At 43.9% G+C, this 22,061-nt stretch overlaps 1 protein-coding gene across 3 annotated transcripts in view; it reads left to right on the top strand.

The window, feature by feature from the left end:
- Window positions 1-22,061, top strand: part of alk (ALK receptor tyrosine kinase) — a 334,907-nt gene that overhangs the window by 123,037 nt on the left and 189,809 nt on the right. For 2 of the 3 annotated variants that reach the window (XM_086182128.1, XM_086182129.1), the window contains exon 2: window positions 21,951-22,061. In XM_086182128.1, coding sequence (XP_086038254.1) covers window positions 21,951-22,061 — 111 coding nt within the window. Of the gene's footprint in view, window positions 1-21,189; window positions 21,335-21,950 lie in introns of all 3 variants that reach the window. The other variant, XM_086182131.1, reaches the window with a different exon arrangement.

The following is a 22,061-nucleotide window of genomic DNA, read 5'->3' as shown; positions in this document are numbered from 1 at the left end:
TCTACCTGATCTTCAATTTTAACTTGTGGCCACAGCAACATCTCCACAGCTGTATGAACAGAACAGGAAAAACAGGTTTTAACGTAGACCTAATAGAGAATAATCAATCGGGGGGGAAGAAGCAATAGTTGCCGTAATAACAGACGGATATTTAATTTTTTTTTTGTACTCTTGTGCAAAACGTGTGTAGAGAAAACTGCAATTTATCGGCTAGCAGAAGAACTAAAAGTTGGATTTTAATCAGATGTTGTTGGATGACTGAAGTTGAGAAACAATTAAGATCTAGAACCAGATCTGATGATAACCTAGCGCCTTGGCTGTGGAATGCACTCTCTTAATGCTAGCTATATAGCATCGTATAGCAATGATATATGTAAGTTACATTTTAACAAGCCTAGAGTTTAGATAAACACTGTCTGCAATGCAGGCTGCTGCTCTTGCTGCTTTCTGGCTGGGATGGACATAAACAGCAATAACCTTGCCAAACTCCCTGGGGAGGTACAACGGTCTCAGACACAAGATTTCAACATCAGGGCAGCAGATTGTTTCTGACTGTGACTGTTTGTTACTGACAAACACTGCCACCTCTGATCTTCCCAGATATTTTCTTCCGGTTGGCTTGGATTAAACCCTTGATCTCGACCATGGGGTTGTGGATGTCTGAATGTGGCCAGGTTTCCGTGAACACCATCTGGTTCTGTATGTAAAACATCCTCTGGCGTTCTTGCAGAGTTCCTCCTTCCTGCCTTGCAGCAGTCCCGCATTACATAGTATCATCAAGGGCCAGGAGGCAGCCTTCCCTGTGGTCAAAGGTGCTTCCATACTCCATCTGGCCCGCCTCTTCTAGATGGCCGCCTGTTATGCTCAGATTGCAGCCTCACACATTTGAACAGGTTCATGGCAGCCGATCCAGCGGATCAAAGCATTTGCAGAGTATCTGTCGGAAGTTAGGTAGGTAGCCAAAGTAGCTGAATGTAGCCAAGCCACCGTGCTCACCAGTGATGGCTGGCCTCGTGTCCAAAGTCCTCATATGACCCACACAAAGCAGATGTACTAAGTGAACGTAGTCATGTGCGCTTAGCAGTTGCCAGTTAAAGTTTCATTTGAACAAGGAACACAAACAAATAGTGCAGCAGACCGTGAATCTGGGTCACAAGCAGAGTAGCGCTAAAAAAAACAAGTTACTGTTCTCTGGTACCAGCCACCCACTTTGGAACTGCAGTTTATGATGAAGTGAAACAAAAAAACAAGTCTGTTATTGTTGGCCATAGTCAAAGTAATTCTTTGCAAGCAGTCTCTGCTAGCAGGGAGTGCTAACTCAGTGAGCTTTGGAGTTTTGCTGAAGAGAGAAGCTGCACTGTATATCTCATGTTTTACCACTGCAGGCTTGTGTCAAGTGGCGGTGAGGTTCAGGATCAGCTGGTGATGTGGGACTGTTGTTACTGAGGGACCATGGGTCCAGCATGGAGGGCCGTTAGCAGACAGATGGTGGACGCTGACGGTCTGGCCATATGGTGACACTCATCTGAGCATCAGGCACCTGAGCCTCCCTTGGCTCTCACCAGCCGTTGTGACAGTTCAGCGACGCAAGAACATTAGATCATCTTCTTGCAGATAAACCTTTGATAAAATGACCACAGATCAAAGGTTTAAACACCTAACTCACCTCACCTAACTGATGCTTGAAATGCTCATGAACAGTAGAAGACGAACAACAGCGGCAGTATTCTCTTCTTCTTCTAGTAGAGTCCAGCTCTTGGAATACGAATAAAGAATTATTTTATGACCAAACTGTCGCAAGGAAATGGTGGGGCTTCTTGGATGCTCCACTTGAAGAATCTCAGTCGACTCGGGGGTTTCCCAACTGATGTCTCCAGTCGTCTGGAGACAGCTTTTTACCTTGATAGGAGGTGGAGGTCACTTTCTTCTTGGGTATTAAACAGCGTCACAACATAATCTGGATACTTTAGTTGGATAAACATGGATCCCTGCTTCAGGCTGGACACTCGCGGCAGCCAGCCTGTGATTTGGTTGATGTCTACAATGGAGTTGATGAGAGGGACACAGGGTTGGAGTACACTGCATCGAGTGGGGTCAGCGGAATGGTTCTGACAGTGGGGCACCCTGTGGAGGTTAGTTAGTGGCTTCTTCACGGGTGAAGGAGCGCTGGCCGTGTTTGTTTAGATGAGGACAGCGGGTGCTTTGGTGTATGCAAGCAAATATACAGAAGAGGAAGGGAGGAAGCTCACATCACATTGTGAGTTCTGCTCACAGGGCCTGACCAGCAGGTGGGTGAGAGGAGCCACAGGAATCAGAGAAGTAGCGAAGATCATTGAACACCAGAGGGTCTGTGCTTGGCTTCCTGAGATTGTTTGGAGGCAGAATTGATTTGGAGCACATAAAAATCACCCAGCTTTTTTTTTTTTTTTTTTAACTTTGTTGCTAGATTATATGTGTTCAACCTAACTGTGAAAAATGAAAGGGCAATTTAAAGTTTTTAGGCAAATTAACTCACAAGCTGCTTCAACATTGCAAGTTAGTTTGATGGAGGAACTTCACAACAGTCAGACAGCAGTTTAAAAATGGTCAGGCCTGTCAGGTGCATGTCAGGTCCAAGTCTTGCGATATACTGGCTTAATTTGTGCAACAGCCCTGCAATAAATCCTCCCTTCATGAGGATTATAAGTTTTTATTGAATCTGTTTGAGAGGTGTTGATTTATTGTAATGGTCATTTTAAAGGCTGTGATTTGTGGAGCTGTTGAACTGTACTAGGTTATAGTGGGAGCTGGCATTTTGTCAACCCTAATTCATATAAATGGGGTGGGGGGAAAAAAAATCAAAGGGCGAGCACTGATCTTTAGCTTCACTCTGTGACTCCACAGAAGCAGCACTCTGCCACCTTTTATGCAAAAAAAAAAAAAATTGTAACCCCAAAGATCTTCATTTGTAATTTTTACGACAACCACTATGTGAATACAGTGTGAACAGCCACTTATGATGGTGACACTGAAGGAAGGAGGTTTTTGCTGGGAATACTGCCAGCCATTGAAGCCCCGTCATTTTCGACACACATTCGGTCGGTGTTAATATGAGAGTCATTGTGCTGTCGGCCACAGGACTGATCAATAACTGAGAGGCTGCGAGGAGAGGCCGATCAACACAGGCACACCCAAGCCTCTTGTAGGGTGCTTGAGGATGGTACTGGAAGTATAGATCAATACAGATGTATAGAGACTTAAATAACTCTTTGATCTGACAAAGGTAGAATTTCCTAGAATGTTTTTAGTGACATCAGCACTGTGATGCATAACTGCATGAGTTATGGGATGTTAATCTTGCTATTTTAACATCCTTTTTGCACGTGCTGTTCTGGTTTTCATTTAATGTCTGTGCAGACATTAAGACTCAACTGAAATGGGGCAAAAGGCTCCACTCATCCACTCAGAATAGCTGCAGACCAACACAGAGCCTCGTTAGAAGAGAAACACGTGATGTGACATTTGACTTTTAAAAAGGCATGACCCATTGTAGATGGACAATTAAAAAAATGAATCACTTTAATTCCTTCCAATCAGTGCAGCTGACACACTCAAACCACTGACGGTGAGAATTTTGATGAAAATGTGTTTTGCACATGAAGACCTTCGAATCAAGATGTGTTTGGGATCTAGTGACATCTAGTGGTGCAGTTGAAGATTGTAGCAGAATCTATGGTAGCCTGCAGGAACTTCTCGCAATAAAAAAACACTAGTAATTAACTTCCTTTGTAGACTGGAATGCAGATGATGAATCAGCGTGTGCTAGCAGCTAGAGGCCAGAGAGTCAATCAAGATAGAACCTGAACTGTTACTAAAAAAGTGCCACGATTAACTCTTTTCCCACCATTGATAAGACCTCCCTTCATGTGTGACACAATCCTTCCACATAAACTTTTTTTCTGGCAATTGTTGTTATCACTGTCATGTGGAAGAGGGCATGATTGCACACCTTGTGACAGAATTCTGCACGTCTCAGTCCAAAAACAGGCGAACAAGAAGCTCCGAAAATCAGAAGTGCTGCAGATGAATGGATGTTGTGGTTCTCCAGGGGGCCTGCAGCACTGCGCCTGGCTGACTTAGCACTATTGGGCAGGGGAGGCAGATGGATGTGCATGGTTGTGCTTGTGGCACCACTGGACTGATTAATATTGTTGTGTGTACAGTTGAAGTAATCGTATGAGAGTAAGGGGGAAAAAAACCCAAATAAAATAGATACAGATCAAGTGTCATGTTGAAATATATTAAAAACTAATCACTCCTTTTACATGTTGCGTTTCTTTGCTTTTTGTTGCTTGTCTGAAAATGACCTCTTTTCAGGAAACCAACTTCCTTTAAATGAAAAAGAGGCATTGCTCTTTGTTCCTAGGACAAAATACGAGGGTCTTGAAAGAGTAGAGAAAATTGTTTTCAGAACACAGTTTATTTTATTTTACAGTTCATTGCTATTTTATTTTGTTTTTCATGATTTGAGCGGATTTGAAATAAAGAAATGAATTGAACTTGTTTCACATAGAGAGGCAGTGGGCACGGCAGGGATCCCTCAGCAGAGACTGTGGTGTGGTAACAGTGTGGTAATTCCAGACACATCCCGACTCAACACCCACATGCACAGCCGGCTCAGACTTCCAGGCTTGACCTTTTCTACATGACTTACACAATAATTACTCTTCCTTATTCACTTCCAGAGACTCTCCCAGTGCCTGTGGAAGAACGCTTCTAAGTTTAAAAGTATTTCTGGAAATTGCGCAGGTTTGGGAACCTAAGAATTGGAACTGCGGTGGAATATTGTTTTGGTCTCTGGTGTTCATTTAGTGCTGCTAATAGCTTCCTGCCTGCTGCGCTCTGACTCTGGTCCACTCCAACTTGTTACGACCACAGTGCTACTATTCCCTGTGTTACCCCTGCTACCTGGTGTTAGGAGTTGTGTGCTATTCTAAGCACTGTGACTCAAATGTAATGCTACAGGGTCAAATTGGTTGTGGTGCCAGCAACAGCCAGTTTGAAGGAATGGCGTTGCTTGCTTCACCATCAGTTGGCCATCAGAGCACTGAGCCTCTTTGGTCCTTACCCTGCAGGGGTTTATGAACCTTTAGAGCAGCAGAGTTCTATTTAGATAATTATTGTGTATTTAAATCTATCAGGGATAAACAAAACAAGCAAAGAAATGAATGAGAATAGTTTATTTTTGTTCGTGCTGACATGGTAATGGGGCTAGTTTGTCAAAATAAATCTCTTCTCTAACCCATCTGATCATCCCGCGTATTAGATATGAAAGTTGTATACCTACACAAATAGACTTACGAATCTCAACAAGATACGGTATGCTTCACACAAGTGCACTGATCTGCACTGGTGTCACCTGTCTTTTAGGAAAAAATAGTAATTTGTGCGCACAAAAGATGGAACATTAAAACAGCTCCCTAAATCCTCACCAATTCTGCAGTGACTAAAATGGCACAATCCATGAATACATTACTCATCTTGGCTGTAGTTTGAAAAGCAAACCTGCCTACACCGAGGCTATTTAAGTATGAGTAATTATTCAATTTTATTCCACCCACAACTCCACAGACGTTACCAAATACATATTTATATTTCATGATAAAATATCAATTTTCATTCAACATTAACATGGAAAGGGGAAATCTAGCAGAATATGATGGAATTCCATGTTTAAGTTAATAGGCACACTGTCTCTATGCAGTAATATGACCTGTCTGCACACCGTTGTGCACACAATTTGATGTCAGGTTTACAAACCCCACACACAGCATGTTTTAAAGGGCAGAGGGGCAATGCTGGATGCCCACTCAGTCTGAAGAGATGTCGAAGGACAAACGATGGAGAGGCAGCGGAGATGATTTAGTAGCTGTCCTGTGGTGGTGGAGGGGAATCACACAGAATAAGAAGCAGGTAAATAACTGCTGCTGTGAAGAGAGAGCTGCAAGAACTGACTGCCACAAATAAAGAGATATTGAGTGTGTTTGTGGGGGACAAAAAAGAGAGGAAGAGAAAACAAGCAGGAATGGGTAAAAACGGGACACAAGGGAGACATGGCAGGCTTAGACGGGTGGGATTTATAGTTTTCCGCTTTTAAAAGCCTGCCCACATCACATTGACTGCAGCGATTACAGTGGGAGTGGGAAGGCGTTGCAGAAAATCATGTGCGCTTTCATACACCGGCAGCTCCTACGTGATGGATCGTATTTGTTAGTGGAGTCATGTGCAAAACGCCTGCAACGTGGCTGAGACGTTACAAAGGGGGACTGTGAATATTGTGTCACTGTGCTGCAGCTCAGTGAGACTGTCAGTATCACACCAGTCAGCTGATGGGATTTTCAAGCGTCTCTTCTTAAAGAGTGTTTCCTGGCTTCATACGTGACGCGCAGCACATACGTCAAAGCAGTCTCAAAATAAAGTGCGTCCCCACGTGCCAAACTTTCACCCCCCTGTTCCTTAGCTCTACTTTACACGCACGGCACATAAATGTATGTATCAATATTCTAGATGATGAAAGATGTGAGAACCGCGAAGTTGGCACATCACCAACACAAACACAGTTAGCGTTTTCTCACAGCAAGGAGTTGCTATTTCACTGACTGCCTGATTTATTTTGAGAGTTTTGTCGAGATAGATCTCTTCTGAGCACGAAGCAGAATATGTAGATTGATGTGTGAAGTGATCGTAGCCAGCTCCACATTTCATTTTATTACAATTTTTTTAAGGGAGTTTGGAAAAACCTTCTCCTTTAGTGTGAGTGTACATTCATGTTTTATTCCCAGTCCAGCCTACGGTTGATGCTTGTATCTCTGATATCAGTGGCCTTCACCAGTGTGATGATTTGAATTCATAAGTGATTGCTGTAAACCCTCTGATTCACACGTTCACGATGGCAGCACGCAGCTGCTCAGCTCCTTTGATGGTGTGATGGGAGAGAATGTGATGATTTTAGATTGTTTAATTGGACCCAAATAGGTAAGAGGAAAGGTGAGTTCTCCCTCTCCTACAGAGTAGCTGTAGTTTGCCAAACTAAAGGGAAAAAGATGAGTGCTGGAGGAGGGAGTATTTATTTCATATATCAGACTACAAATGTATTCATATGAAGGGGGGGATTTTGTGGAGCTCGTTTTTTTCGATATTTCCGTGTCCATCAGATCACAATCAGGGTTAAAAATCATTTAACGCAGAGGGAAACAGACGAGAGATTATTGTCTTGATGGTCAAATTTATGCATCGCTCTCTTACCTTCACGGCACCTTTATGGCACTGTAATGTACAAATTGGTGACTCATTCACACACTGATGAAGGAGGCAGCCATGCGGGGCGCCAGCCTACTCATCAAGGACACCCGAGAGGAAAAATAGAATTGTATTAAACGAATCTGTAGCGTCCATTGAGGTGGAAATTGGTCTCCGTTCTGGCTCACCGCAACCAAGAAACAACCCTGTAAATACAGACAATAACGGGGATTGAACCAGCAACCCTTCAATTACCGGATGGCCACTCTACCATCAGAGCCATGCCGCCCCACGCTGGTTCAGCTGTTGTTTGGTATTGAGTGTTTCTAGTAACTGGTTGTCTGGTTTGTAATAATTCTTGTTGCCAATGTTTTGTTCAATCAGCTGATCTTTCCACCCCTCTCCCGCCACGCTCCTCTCAACACTTGAGAGCAGGATCACACCCACGTTGACGGGTTTCCAGTCGAAGTGGGAAAAGTGAAAAACACACAGCGTCGATGTTTCAAGCGTTCACACTTTCAACTGCTATTTTTGTGTATGCAGATGTCATAGCAACACTGAGCCGGCATTTGGATCGTGATCTCAGATATGCGTCGGGTTCCTCCAAATTTCCTGTCGGAAATCCGACCTCAGGGCGGTTTGCAGTTGAAATTTCCAACTTTGGAATTCTGGCACCCCAGTTCAAGTGGAACGCACCATTACACTTGTAGAGGCCTACCCGTTAGATGGTTCTCAACAAAACATCCTCCTTCTGAAGATTTTTATGTTTTGTGTGCAAAAATCTTTATTTGTAAAGTAAGAAAAGTAGAAAAGTGGAGTAGATTGAGAGTGTGGCATGAAAAGAAAAGAGTTACCTGTCAAGTACAGTATAGAAGAAAATGCTAATTGATTGAGATCAAAAACCCCCTGAGAACTTGGATGAAAAAGATTGGCACTGACGTCATCTTCTGTATCGACAGTTTCAATTGTAGAACCAGCCACCCCCCTATTACCTGTTAGTGAATTAAAGTCTATCAAAAGAGGACTTCTTTTCACCTCCAGAGACTTGTGTGAAGATGAGCCATCTTAGGTGTGTTACCATAGCAACATGGCATTAGATCATGCAGAATTCACATCACCTGTGAACTTGCCCTCTGACTCAGAGGAGCACCATGGTGTTATCTGTCCACTTCCTATCCTGGAGATATCACCTCCTGCCAGAGGGCTGTGAGCTCTGACCTTGGCTGTGAGCTACCAAACTTAAGGACTGAAGGATTACCGGCGTCAAGACATTATTCTTCGCACAAACACTGAGCCTTTGACCTGTTCGACCTTACGGAGCCCTTTCTCACCAAATTAACGGAGAGGGAAAAAAAAAATTCCTCCATCACCCACAGCAGAGGAGAGAAAGTCACAGGTACTTTGCATCAGGTGCAGCTAACATGAACGTAAGCTCTAGTTATGGTCAGGCCTCTGCTTGATGAATTATTTTAATGGGAAACCTTGTATATGAAGCAGGCATATTTTAAATCTGTAAAAGTCTTAGGGCTCAGCAGGTTTTATTTCTCTGGGATATTACAACGAGGACCAGAAGATGGTTTTCTGTAAAAGTGCCTTATCACAAGAGTGATTCTGTTGGTTTGAGTCTGTGAGCGGCCGGTTTAGGAAACAGCAGGCGATTCAATGTGTGAGACAATGGGGATTTGTCTATAAACCAATCTGATGGGCGCTTGTGTGGGTAAGTAAGATAAGACCAACTTGCTCAATTTACTAAAAAAAACCAAAACAAGACCCACCGTGCTGTACAAACTGCCAGCGTGTCTCCTGCTCCTCATTGAGCATGCTAACTCTGATGTGGCGGGTGCCTGGCATCAGCAGTTGTTGCGTCATGTGATTGACTGATGAGCAGTCGCACATGAGGAGGACACGCAGGAGCAGCTACAGTGGCTCCCATCAAATGAACACTGACATCAGAGTAACAGCAGCAGTGACAAAATAATCCAAGAATAATGGATGGTGATGGTTGTGAGGAAGCCTGACAGATCATCAGACACATACAATGATATTACAGTCCGAGCTGCGGTGTCTTTGTTGAGGAGACATCTGCATATGTTGATGTTTTTGTCTACGAGTGACATGGTGGGATTTGGAGTGTTTTTTTTAAATTTTTTTTATTGTTGTTTATTCTGGATGTCTGTTTTTCTGAATGGAGGCTGTATTTGTGTTTGTGCTGTCTGTGCTCTCAGATGTTGAGGAACTTTCAGTCACCATGAAGTATTATTCCTCTGCAGGTATCGATTCTCTCAATAATGGGAATGTGTATCACTGATTTCATCACCTGCCTTTGATATTGTGGAGCTCCAAGACGCCGTGAACGACTCGTGTTGTGACTGTAGCGAAGATGAATGTGGTGCTGTAATTATAGCCTCAGATTGGTTTTATTTCACATTGCTGACAGTGACAAACAGAGAGTTCAACAAACAGCTTCCACACACACTTTACCTCCAAGAACCTTTTTTCTCAGTGAAAATGTTACACGCTGTCTTGCACTAATCCGTTATTATGAATAACCTAACATATTAGAAGGATCAAAGCCTCTATTTTCATTAAGAAAACTGTTTCATTTTAACTCTTGAATGAGGGTTAGTTTCCTGAAAACTAATTTTCAGACATAAAACTGATGAAAATGCTTTTTTTTGTAGAAGAAGTGATTTTCAAGCATAATATAGAATAATGCTTCTATTCATTTTGGGTTTCTTTCTTTCTTCCGTTTGGTTACCTCAATTGTGTACTGTCAAAACAGCCTGGTGGATCTGCACCTCGACATTCAGTGCGTCCGTCCAGCTCATCCGCCATTATGACATCAGAAGGTGGCAGTACAGGCAGGATTAACAGAGCTTTGTCAGCGAAATACAGAGAGTATCTTGAGGAACTGTAAAGTGTTGCCTTTGGTATTTATTCGTTTATAATCACCTTATACACGCTTCTGCTCTTGGGCCCCAGAGGATAATAATTCCACTCATTGCAATCCCAGGGAAACGTCAGCAACTTCACCTTCATGATGATTAGATTTTGTGCTCATTGTTGCTTTGAATTTTGCCCTTTAATGAACTAACTTGAAATCTAAAACTAGCTGGTTCATTGTACTCACACGGAGCGTGCTGCATCACCTGCATAGCTGTGAAACCCTAGAACGAAGCAGGACTCACACCAGCTGTTGACCTGCTGATGTGTGAGTGCTCAGTAGTCATTACTACATTATTGCATCACTGCTCATGGGCCGGATAGCTTCCATCCTCAAACTCGGCCTTCATTTTGATCTCAACTGCACATCTCTAAAGTTTCGTGACTTAAAACGAATGTGAGGCTACTAATCAATGCCTGAGTTGGTGAGTGGGGTCAATTGAGAACATGCTTGGTGGGTGCTTTGATGATGTAACAAAACAAACACCCTGACATCATTAACATTTTTGAAGTAGAGCCAGACGGATGCTAGAATTGGGGGGCTGATGCAGATATTCTCTATATTTTGTTTGGGCTGCCTGATGACCATTGCTGCCACTCTCCTTAGACCGAGCCCTCTCCATGGTAACACTATAATCCCTGCTCACGCCATGGTGGCTCTTTTATGTTGTTAACTTTCATGTTTGTGCTAGTTTATAGTTTTAACGGTTAGAGGGGGAGCTGCTACGTTCCTTGACCTCAGCTACCTCTGCAGGGTTGTACATAATGCAGTCAATGTGGACAAACTATTGCTACAAACTTCCAAAGCATAGCCCCTAATGGGGCTGTACATTAGTCTGACAGTGACATAACTCATCAGTGTCAGGTCAAACCGGTACACCAGATACTGGTAGGAGCCACTATCATGACTCCGAATATCACGGAAGTTTCTTGCCTCTGGAGGGGACTGAGCTGTAAATAACATGAGGGGACTCGCGAAATACTCTCTTGCAGGGCGAAATGCAGAACCTGTCAGCGAGCTATGCACAAACAAGGAGGACAACTTATGTAACAGATTAAAATAGTGCTTCTGCTGCTACGTACACACGCGGTGGCCACGAGCAAGTATTGCAACTTTTCTATGAATTTAGACACATTTCTGTATTTGTCTACTATGTGGTATCTCATTACATCAAGTAATAGTCACCCAAAAGCCTTGAACTCATGAAGAAGATATTTTTCCTGCATGACATCTTGTTGAATCCAGAATTCAGACAGTCACATACTGAACTTGCTGCTAGAGGCAAATGGAGGCTCAGCTACCAGGAACCCCATGCAGCCGTGGAGGTCCAGCCGCTGGATGAGCTCGATGGCGGGATTTCATCTGAAAACACAGCTGGTCACGCTCACGCCGCGGAGTCAAGGACCGGTTACGTCGTTTCTAGCTCAGATCAAAGTGTTTGTGCTACAGAAGATGTGGCTGATACTGGATGACACATTCGAGAGTTTGTACAGGCCAGTACCTTCCAGTGACAAGTATGTGGCTGTTAGTGCATCCTGAATCCTGGAGTCACCAAGACAAAAGCGATGCAGAGAAAAAATAAATAAATAGATTGAAGACATCTAATGACAAGTAGCCAATTTAGAAAAAAAAATACTTTTTGGGTGAAATATCACTTGAATATGAGACAAATATCATGTGACATGTACTCAGAGTGACTGGAAGTTTGCTACTGGGTAACTTTTTCAGTCGGCATCCCCTGCCTTTTCCGTTTTTTTGCGTGCTGCTCTTTTCAGAGTCTCCCTCGCTACATGAAACAGAAATAAACTGTTTCGGCTGGCAGTAAACTACACACAGGAAATGGCAAGAATCATTAAATAAGACAGCTCTGTTGTAAATATGGACAACGAATACAAATATATAAGAAAGTGTCCTGGATAAAATTGAGTTCACCCCCAACATTATTTTACAAGGGCCTACCATGCCTGCCTACTACGATTACGACTGGCTCGTAGAAACACAATGATATATGGGGACATGTATGTAGGAGGAGTTCAGCTTTTTTCATAAATCTTTAAAAAAAAAGTATTTTCACTTGTTGCCTTGGCAGGTTGGCATACTTACGACCGAAAAAATACATAACAAAACCCAAGCTATACATCCGTGACTGAGATGTTGGTTTGCATTATTTGTGAATTCCTGCTCTCTTAAGGGGAGCTGCTGTGTGTTTGAGAGCACAAATCATGCAGCAAATGCTTCAAAGAAATAAAGGGACATCAAGAGCTGAATCATTTTCTTTAATGAGCACAGTGAAGCCCATTTGACATCTTCATTGTCACCGCGCAGCCCTTTCTTCCCTCATATAATGGTTTCAGACTGAAGCCTTGTGATCCATTTCTTTGATAATTAATTTGGTGTTCGCCTTGAGAGACAACGCGGTGCTTGATCTTCCTCTGAATCCCGGGTACACATGTCAAATAAACATACATTACCTGGGGGAGTCTCTTAAGTGCTGTCAGAAGGCATTCCTGTGATGGTATTTAAAGGTTTGTTGTTTGGCCTAGCTGCTATTTCATCATATACTGTGGAACATACTCTGCTCATTGCAGTTGATTGTATTACCCCTAGATGTATGTCATAAATCCAAAGTGTTCAGTGAAATCCTTTAGTGGAACATTTACAATATTAAACTATATATACTTCATCCTATTAGACTCAATTGATCTTTCCCTCTGAACGGGCCGTTTTTAACTTCGCCCCTCATTATATCAGATGCTTCTACAGTCTGCGGGTAGTAACCCATGCTGTCTTCTTGAAATCCACCGAGAAGTTAGCGAGCTAAAATGGCCTCAATTTGTAGAGTAAAGATTGCCGTATATGTGGCTTTAAGTCAAGTTTTACGAGCAGCACTCTGAGTTAATAAGCTGCATCCTACTGTTGAACCCCCCCACCCCCCCACCCAACACACACACACACACACAGACCACCCTTTGTTTACAAGACAGGCTTTATGCCACAAAGAATCATGGACAAACATCTTAAGACAAAGAGAAACAATTTAAAGTTAAAACAAGCAGGTTATATTGAAATGAACAGCTGGAATCTGCGTCTTCCACTTAACCCCTGTTCAACCTTGGATGCTAGTGTTCTAAACAAGGCCTCTCTATTAATGTTGATGAATGATTTATTGTCACCGTACTCTTTTTTTTTTTTTTTAAATACTGTTTAATTAGTGAGCCGACTACTGGCTGCCTTTGCTTTTTAAGCCTCCGTGCAAGCAAAAGCCAAACACCTGAGGCCATTTGTTTGCAGGTTGTCTGTGTCTGAGGAAATTTCTACAAATTTGGCTGAAATGAGCACTGGGACTTGATGATAAATTAAAAAGATTTGGTTGTTAAAATGTTTACGGTCAAGGTCACTGTTAATGTTACATGTCAGGAGCCCTGTGAGGGAGATTTGGCACAAATGTCCACTGGGACTGAAAAACTGGTGGTCAAGGTCACTGTTAACTGACAGGAATGTGTTACCCCAGCAAGGTCTTGAGGGAATTTACCCAACTTGACCACCCGCGTCCAGTGTGATTTAAGAATGAACTGAAGGACACATCCTGGACACGTAAAACTATGACGCGATGTCTTTACTTTGGTAAGTTCTCTAGTGAGATCAGGTGAATACCGTGTGTGTGAGAATGACTGTGTACACAAGCGTATGTGTTTCGGAGTCGAGGTGAAACGTGACTGGAATCCTGTGAGGGTCTCCGTGAATGCTTAGTGGACATGAGAGCTCCTCTGATGGAAATCAATGCAGTCTTTTGTAGCAGGGGAGAGAGCAGCCAATTCCAGGCCTCAGCTGCTTGATGTGGGGTTGGCAGACTTTGACGAGCGTTTAATGACGCGTCGCTGGAGCAGACAGGTAATCAATTTATGTAGGCAGTAATGTATGTATCCCTAGGTAAATCTTTAATTAATGGGCAAAAAAGAAGAGGACAATTGTGATGCAGGAGGCCAAAGAGTATGAAAATCCAACAGTGTAAAAGGTGGCTCATTTCCATTTCAATTAGCTGTAATCACTTCAGCTCACTCTCCAGTTGTGTTTCATTGCATTTTCAAGCATCTTTTTAAGCGTGATCTTCTTCCCCAGCACAGCACAGCAGGCTCCTACAGCCATCTCATTAGAAAGACATGTTTAGTGAGTGAAAATGTATCTGAATCCTACTGATTGCGGCTAACACCCAACCAGTTCTCAGGTTTACCTGAGATCTACTACCGCTACACTTACCCAGTCCTCCTTTTTCATGGGTAATTGGCTTCTTTCTGGATCATTGCGCTATTGTGAAACAAAGCCTGAAAGCGCCACATACATCACAAACACTGCTGTCTCCCTGCGAATTGTTTGTTCCACTCCTGCCCAGTGAGTTGCTCCATGTGTCTCCCTCAAGCTTTAGTGCCCCATAATTTTAAGGATTTCACAGGTCACTATTCCAGTTCAATTAAAAAGAAAAGATTTGGGGGTGATAGAGTCAAAAAGAGGCAGGATTGATAGAGATGTATGTCCAGTTTGATTCAAACCTCATTTGTCAATCGACGTAGCAAGTGAAGGAGTGTGGATGGCAGGACACTGACCATTCAATGGGCTGAGGTAACTTTCCTCTGTGGTGGAGAATTTATTAGTGAAGCACTGACTGTGTTCACTAGAGCAAACCAATACCTCTGTAACACAGTGGCAAAATTTGAAAATAGGCAGGTGTTTTTCTTTGGTTCCAAAACTATTGGGGGTAAAGTAGAAACTGTAGTTATTGGATGCAGATTGGAATACTCGCAGGAAGGGTAGGATGCAGCAACAGAGCAACACGCACTGATGGAGTTGCAGCGTCAGCAAGGGTGTGGTCGAGAGAGACAAAGGCCCAGCTCCAGGAACAGCTTTTTGGATGCCACTGCAGTTGCAGCCACAAACAGCGAGGCTCTCTGAAAAAACAGTGGAACGCCTGGAACACATGATGAGATATGTTTCCTCTCCACAATGTACCAGAGGTGACCTTGCTGAACAGAATGCTACTGTCCTTGCTCATACCAACCAATGGAAAGACATGATATAGGCAATGGCTGAACACAAGGACGAAGGCCAAGAGACTGTGTGTGTGAGATGATCGGCATCACTGAAGATTTTATTGATTTCTGATGTAAAGTCAGAGATGAGACCTGGATACGTTATTAAGAGTTATGCAGCAAAAATAAACAGATAATTAAACAAAAATGTGAGTATCAAGTCTTCTTACATGATGCACACCCTTAAAATGACACGCACAATAAATATGAATCAAATGATTTATGACAGATGAAGATCAAAATATACTAACAGACATATTTAACTCAGGTTCTAATTCTTGGAGTGTCTATTAATCAACAACCGTTGATGCAAGCACTGTTTATATCCTCTTATCTGGTCTGGTGAATGGCCAGGTGGAAAGGTGTGGTCTGGTGAAAGGCCTGATGGGAAGTTGTGGTCTTGTGTAAGGCCTGGTGGAAAGGTGTGGTCTGGTGGAAGGCCTGATGGGAAGTTCTGGTCTGATGAAAGGCCTGGTGGAAAGGTCTGGTCTGATGAAGGGCCTGGTGGAAGGTTCTGGTCTGGTGAAATGGTCTGGCCTGGTGAAAGGCCTGGTGGAAGGGTCTGGCCTGGGGAAAGGCCTGGTGGAAGGGTCTGGCCTGGGGAAAGGCCTGGTGGAAGGGTCTGGCCTGGGGAAAGGCCTGGTGGAAGGTTCTGGCCTGATGAAAGGCCTGGTGGAAGGTTCTGGTCTGGTGGAAGGGTCTGGTCTGATGAAAGGCCTGGTGGAAGGTTCTGGTGTGGTGAAAGGCCTGGTGGAAGGGTCTGGCCTGGTGGAAAGTTCTGGTCTGGTGGAAGGATCTGGTCTTGTGTAAGGCCTGGTGGAAAGGTGTGGTCTGGTGAAAGGCCTGATGGGAAGTTCTGGTCTGATGAAAGGCCTGGCGGAAAGGTCTGGTCTGATGAAAGGCCTGGCGGAAAGGTCTGGTCTGGTTAAAGGCCTGGTGGAAGGTTCTGGTATGGTGAAAGGCCTGTTGGAAGGTTCTGGCCTGATGAAAGGCCTGGTGGAAGGTTCTGGTCTGGTGGAAGGCCTGGTGGAAGGGTCTGGTGTGGTGAAAGGCCTGGTGGAAGGGTCTGGCCTGGTGGAAAGTTCTGGTCTGGTGGAAGGGTCTGGTCTTGTGTAAGGCCTGGTGGAAAGGTGTGGTCTGGTGAAAGGCCTGATGGGAAGTTCTGGTCTGGTGAAAGGCCTGGTGGAAGGTTCTGGTCTTGTGAAAGGCCTGGTGGAAGGTTCTGGTCTGGTGAAAGGCCTGGTGGAAGGTTCTGGTCTGGTGAAAGGCCTGGTGGAAGGTTCTGGTCTGGTGGAAGGCCTGGGGGAAAGGTCTGGCCTGATGAAAGGCCTGTTGGAAGGTTCTGGTGTGTTGAAAGGCCTGGTGGAAGGGTCTGGTCTGGTGGAAAGTTCTGGTCTGGTGGAAGGGTCTGGTGTGATGAAAGGCCTGGTGGAAGGGTCTGGCCTGGTGAAAGGCCTGGTGGAAGGTTCTGGTCTGGTGAAAGGCCTGGTGGAAGGGTCTGGCCTGATGAAAGGCCTGGTGGAAAGGTCTGGTTTGGTATAAGGCCTGGTGGAAAGGTGTGGTCTGGTGTAAAATTTGGAAGCAAAGTTTGGTCTTGTTAAAGGTTTTCTCTGTGTAGCTCGGACAATATCATCAGGTGATGGCGTGTCAAATCTGAACGGTACAATAGGTGGAAGTGGGCTATGCTGCTCTTTGGGTTTTGCCCGCAGTTTAAGGACAAATGCGTGATGGCTTCTTATTTTTCTCTCTCCTCTATCTCTCCTCTTCTGTTGCCTGCAGCTCTGATACGTCAGAGCAATCGCAAACACCGATGGCTGTGCAAAAAGAGAACTCAGCCCTGGTTCCACAGGGGTTGGAGAGGATGGTGATTGGAGACTGTTCTGGGAGTGATGAGATTCCAGTGACGGGGCCACGAGTGTCCTTAAATCAAAACTCTGGTCCAACGTAGTTGGTGCTATGTTTTCATGGGATGGTTTGTGGTGGAGCTCAGGTTTGTTTCCATCCTCGATAGTATTTCCTACCATCACGCCAGCCCTGTCTGGTTTTGCTGATGTGAGGGAGCACTGCGACCCATTTGAGGTGGATGAGGGTTTGTCTTTGTGTTCAGAAGACAAATGTGATAAAGAGATCAGCTCAGAGAGGCCAGCTGGGGTAGTTTTGGTGCTGTGAGGCTGATGAACAGCTGAGCTGCTCTTGGTTTGAGGCTGCAGTGCAAGTTGAGAGGGCCCAACAGTCCCACCTATGCATGTCGGAGTTGTTTCAGTTAAATTAGAAACAAAGTGCACACTTGCTGTTGTCCCAGTGCTCTGTGATTGGGGTGGACTGTGTGTATTCCTGATCAGGTGCTGTGATGCAAGCCCAGCGAGTGAGAATGATTGCGCTGGCGCAACCGCACTCTTGCACTTTAAGTTGCCATGAGTACTACAGCAAGAGTCACTAAGAGTTGGGCTTTGGGTTGAATGTTCCTGGATTATATCAGCAAACGATGGTCCTCTCTTCAGTTCAGCAGTTGTGACAGAACAGACTCTCCCAAACCCAGGAGGAGCAGCCAGGGAAGAGCTCGCAGTTCCAACGTTGGGCTTGTGTGTTGACGGATTACTGACAGAGACTGAGAGGAGGGAAGCTGATCTGTGAGACGCTGAAGGCGGTGAACGCTTGTGTTGATTAGACATTAGGGATGGAAGTGTATTTGGTCCTGCGATGTAGAAATTTTTTCGATGCAAGAGTGAAGAAGCTGAAGGTTTCAGAATCTGATTCACTTCTTTTTGGTGACGAATTGTTGCTGGAGCTAAAGGTTGTCTTGATAGTTGTCTTGTAATAATGCAGTAAAGAGGCTCAAATGCCTTAAATGATCAAGTCAGGCCCTGCATTCCATATATGATGTCATCTGCTGTATAGAAGGCAGAGCAACTGGCTGACAGTTAATTCCAAGTGTGATGGAATTTTAGGAACTATCGTTTGTTTGATGTCACAAAGGCTTTCTGATTAATCTCTGACTTTGATCTCAAAGTTCTCACTCAAAGCTCTGGGCTTCTTTGATCACCACGACTACGACTACACTCAACTATGGAGAGATGATGTCAGTCTGTTGATTTTGCTGTAGCCACCGGAGGTTTTTGTTTGTTTTTAATAGCGCCAGCAAATACAATTGTAGTCAACACAAATAAAACTCAATTTCATAATCAAATCACAGCACTAAATAGGAATAGTTGATATTTATTTTTAATTTTTATTTTTTTGGTGTGTGTGTGTGTGTGTGTGTGTGTGCGCGCCAAACATTCAAGTCTAATATAAGTAAAGCTTTTTAAAAGCCAACACTCCAATGTCCTGGTGCTTTAAGTCAAGGAAACGGATGGAAAAATTAAGAAAATGGATCAGAGGGTTTGTAGAGTTCCTGTACTCATCAAAACCTCAGAGAGCAAATGGGAAGATACAATTTCTAATCCCTATAAAATGCAGTATAATACAACATCCCTGCAATAAATCCTGGCTTCATGAGGATTACTGAGAGGATATCCACAGAAGCGTGCTTAATATTTTGTCAGCTCTAATTCACATGTGAAAGATTCTCTCTGGAAGCTTCAAGTAACTGAGGCTGCCTTTCACCTTCTCTGGAGAGTCATACTTAGGGGTGGGGGGTAAACATGAAACTTCACATGGTCGTCTTTGGTGACTGGTGGCTCTCTGATGTTCAAAGAGGATGTCACTGAGCTGCTCGGAGGCAACATGTAAGCCCAATGGACGTGGCACTTTGAACCTCACACAGAGAGCTTCAGACTAGTTTCTAAAAAAACATTCAAAATAATAATTAAATAAAACAAGATCAACTATTTTGGCAAAAGACAAGTTGAATAGATCGGTCGGGAGTTTAGTTGAATTCAGTCTTCTTTTTATTTTATGCAACAGAGGGAATATAATTGCTGATAAACGTGTTTTTTCACCTAAGATGTGTAACAATACATTTTTTGAATGACTTATGATTTGTTTTGGAAAAACAGGTGCTTTGGTTCGAGCATTTGGAGGTCAAGTGGCTCTCTCAGCCTTCAGCGTTTGAATCGGCCCTTTTTTGGTAGCCATGCTGACGTGTCACAGCAAGTAAACGCAGGTGTGGTTGGTCAAATTCCGATCTGAACCCCCATGTACAGCACCAGAGCCCGGGCCGCACAACTGCAGCAGGACCATGATTAAGGTTATTAATTCCCCCTGCGTTTACCCTGCAATGCCATGTCAAAATTAGATTAAATTAGATTCTACTTTATTGTCATTGCACAGAACAATGGCTGCTGCTGAAAGGGTAGCAGAAGATCGAAATAGAACATAAACTGCAGTGCAGCAGCAATGAGTTCCCTCAGTTGTTACCTAGTTGCTTGGATGAGTTTGAAGTTTTCCTCGTGTCGGGACACAATTTATGATATCAAAGTGTTGCGAATGTAGGCAGCCAGCTCGACGGGTTTTTCTTTACTGTGAAACCCTTTATAGTGTGCAAAGGGTCAGTGTCCCCACCACTAGTAAAAACCAGGGGGAGGCTTGGACAGAGCAGTCCTCCACCAAGGTCAATAGCTCACTGTTAAATAAAATTTTATCAGCACTAAATCCTACACATTACACAGGTATCACTTTAATTGAGTCTAGATTTACTTCATAAAAGCCAGTGTTTTATTTCCTTTAGAAAGTGATGTTAAAAAAAAATTCCTGGCAGTGTTACGTAGTTCAACCCAGTGATCCAGACCTGCCCTGCTTCCTTCCTGGCCCGGGCTCCACCCCTCCACCGCTGGGCCAGTGCCTCTGTGAGGTAGCCATGGCCTTGTCAGGCAGCCACAACCATCCCTCCTGCTTGCCAGCCGCTCAGCCCTATAGCATCCAGTCAGCCTGCTAATCAACCGGCAAGCCCCCACAGACACCAGGCAGTCAGACAGCTCACCCAGCAGCTGATCAGGCTGACATCTCCTCAGCCTGTCGCTACAGCATCTGCATGACAGCCCACCAGTAATCACACAGCAGTTTCCCCAACAGCAGCAGCTGTTGACCCCAAAGCAGACCCTCGCTTGGAACCACGGTCAGCCTCCCCCACATGACCACCAGTCTGTCCTCAACTCCTGATGACTGGAAACTTTATGAATTAAGCTTGACAGTCAGATTAACAAGGAAGTATTTCAAGAGTGAGAACTTGGACTAATTCTCATTAAATTCCTCCGGCATCAGTCATACAAACCTTGTTTCATTTAAAGTTCAACCCTTTTATTTTCAGTTGCTTCAGTTCGGCCGCTCTTTAATAGATGCAGCCTCCACTGCTCCTGACTTTAGAATATAAAAATGATTCTCATAAAAACATATTGATATCGGTCTTGGCCTGTGAGCATCTAACATTCCTCTTTGCTTAACCTGTGCTTGTATCTGATGTGGTAAAGCAGACTGAAAAGAAGCAGAGGCCAGGAGGGGAAAATCAATTTCAAAGAGCTCCATCTCAGGACCTCTTCAAACTTACCTTAATTGGAGTCTTCAGTTTGATCTGAACCAAAATTGTGTGAGTGAAACTTTGCAGGACCACCATCGGGACCATTTTCATTCCAACAACCAGACCACGTTTGTCCTTCAAACTCAGAACTGTTTCCAATCTCCCCTTCGCTTCAAATTAAAGCATACTAAAACTAATTATAGGAGGTAAACCATGTTGTGGGTTTAGAATGGATGCTGGTGGCGAGTTTGAATCAAAGAAAATAAGTAAGAAATATCACTCAGACGGTGATGAAAGGGAACACGACAGTTGAGTATCATGGGAGTTTCTAGGCCAGATGAAGTGGAGCATATTATAGTAAAATGTGTGTCTTTAAAGGCAGTGTTTACGATCAATCGCTCTTTAAGGCTCATTTGAAATGTCTACAGGATTTATGCAGGAGTCTCCTTCCTGGGCAGTGGTGTATCCGACTGTGACTGGCTGCTAATTACCCATGGACTGAGGACAAAGTGAGAGATGCAGTTTGTGTGATGGGAGCGTGGAGAACTGTGTCCACAAGAGGTAGAAGAAGAGGTACAATTATAGAGGGAAAGATCTCTTCCATCTGGTGGTAATTAGCCTGAGTTTTGAAGGTTGAAATCGAGTCAGACAAAATCTGACAAGCCTCTCCTTGAGCAATATCGATATCCAATAACCGCTTCACACAGATGCTTCATGGCTATTTAACTGACTATTTAAAATTGATCATGGATGTCTTTTACATTTGTGGTTGTAACATGAAAGGCCACACTGCATTTCAATATTACAACAGAAGTCCCAATTACAGCATCACTTTGTCACTCTCCATTAAGACCAAAGTCCTCTAAAGCTCTTGAAGGGTTCCACCTTGTCTGTTTGATAATTACGCTGCCAGTGGAAAGAGCTTTATGAAATAATGAGTGGTTTAAAAAGATCATACAGCATCTCACTAGTGGAGCCAATAATGAGTTTCGACTAGCAAATAAAGGGAACCTCAGAGTGGATATCAAATCATTTGCCACCAGCCAGGGTGAATAAACAGTAAGGAACAAATACCACTGAAATGGAACATCTCGCATTTAAACAAGTTCTCCCACCTCGTGTCTCCTCTGCTGCTGATAATTTCTCACAAGTGCTGTGAAAGTAAGATATGGAATTCTTGTATCTGCAGGTGAAGTGCTGGCTGGTAGGCCTGCTGCTGGCGTTCCTCGGGGGTACTGGAGCTTCTCCTGGGTGGCTGAGGATGACCTGAGTTTCCCCAACAACTCAGTGCCTGTGTCAG

This window comes from Aulostomus chinensis, chromosome 17 (genome assembly GCF_037954235.1).
Source record: "Aulostomus chinensis isolate RoL2024-O1b breed Wild chromosome 17, RoL_Achi_v1.0, whole genome shotgun sequence".
Lineage (NCBI taxonomy): Eukaryota > Metazoa > Chordata > Actinopteri > Syngnathiformes > Aulostomidae > Aulostomus > Aulostomus chinensis.
Note: the sequence above shows the minus strand (reverse complement) of the source record. Positions and strands in the feature narration are given on the sequence as shown.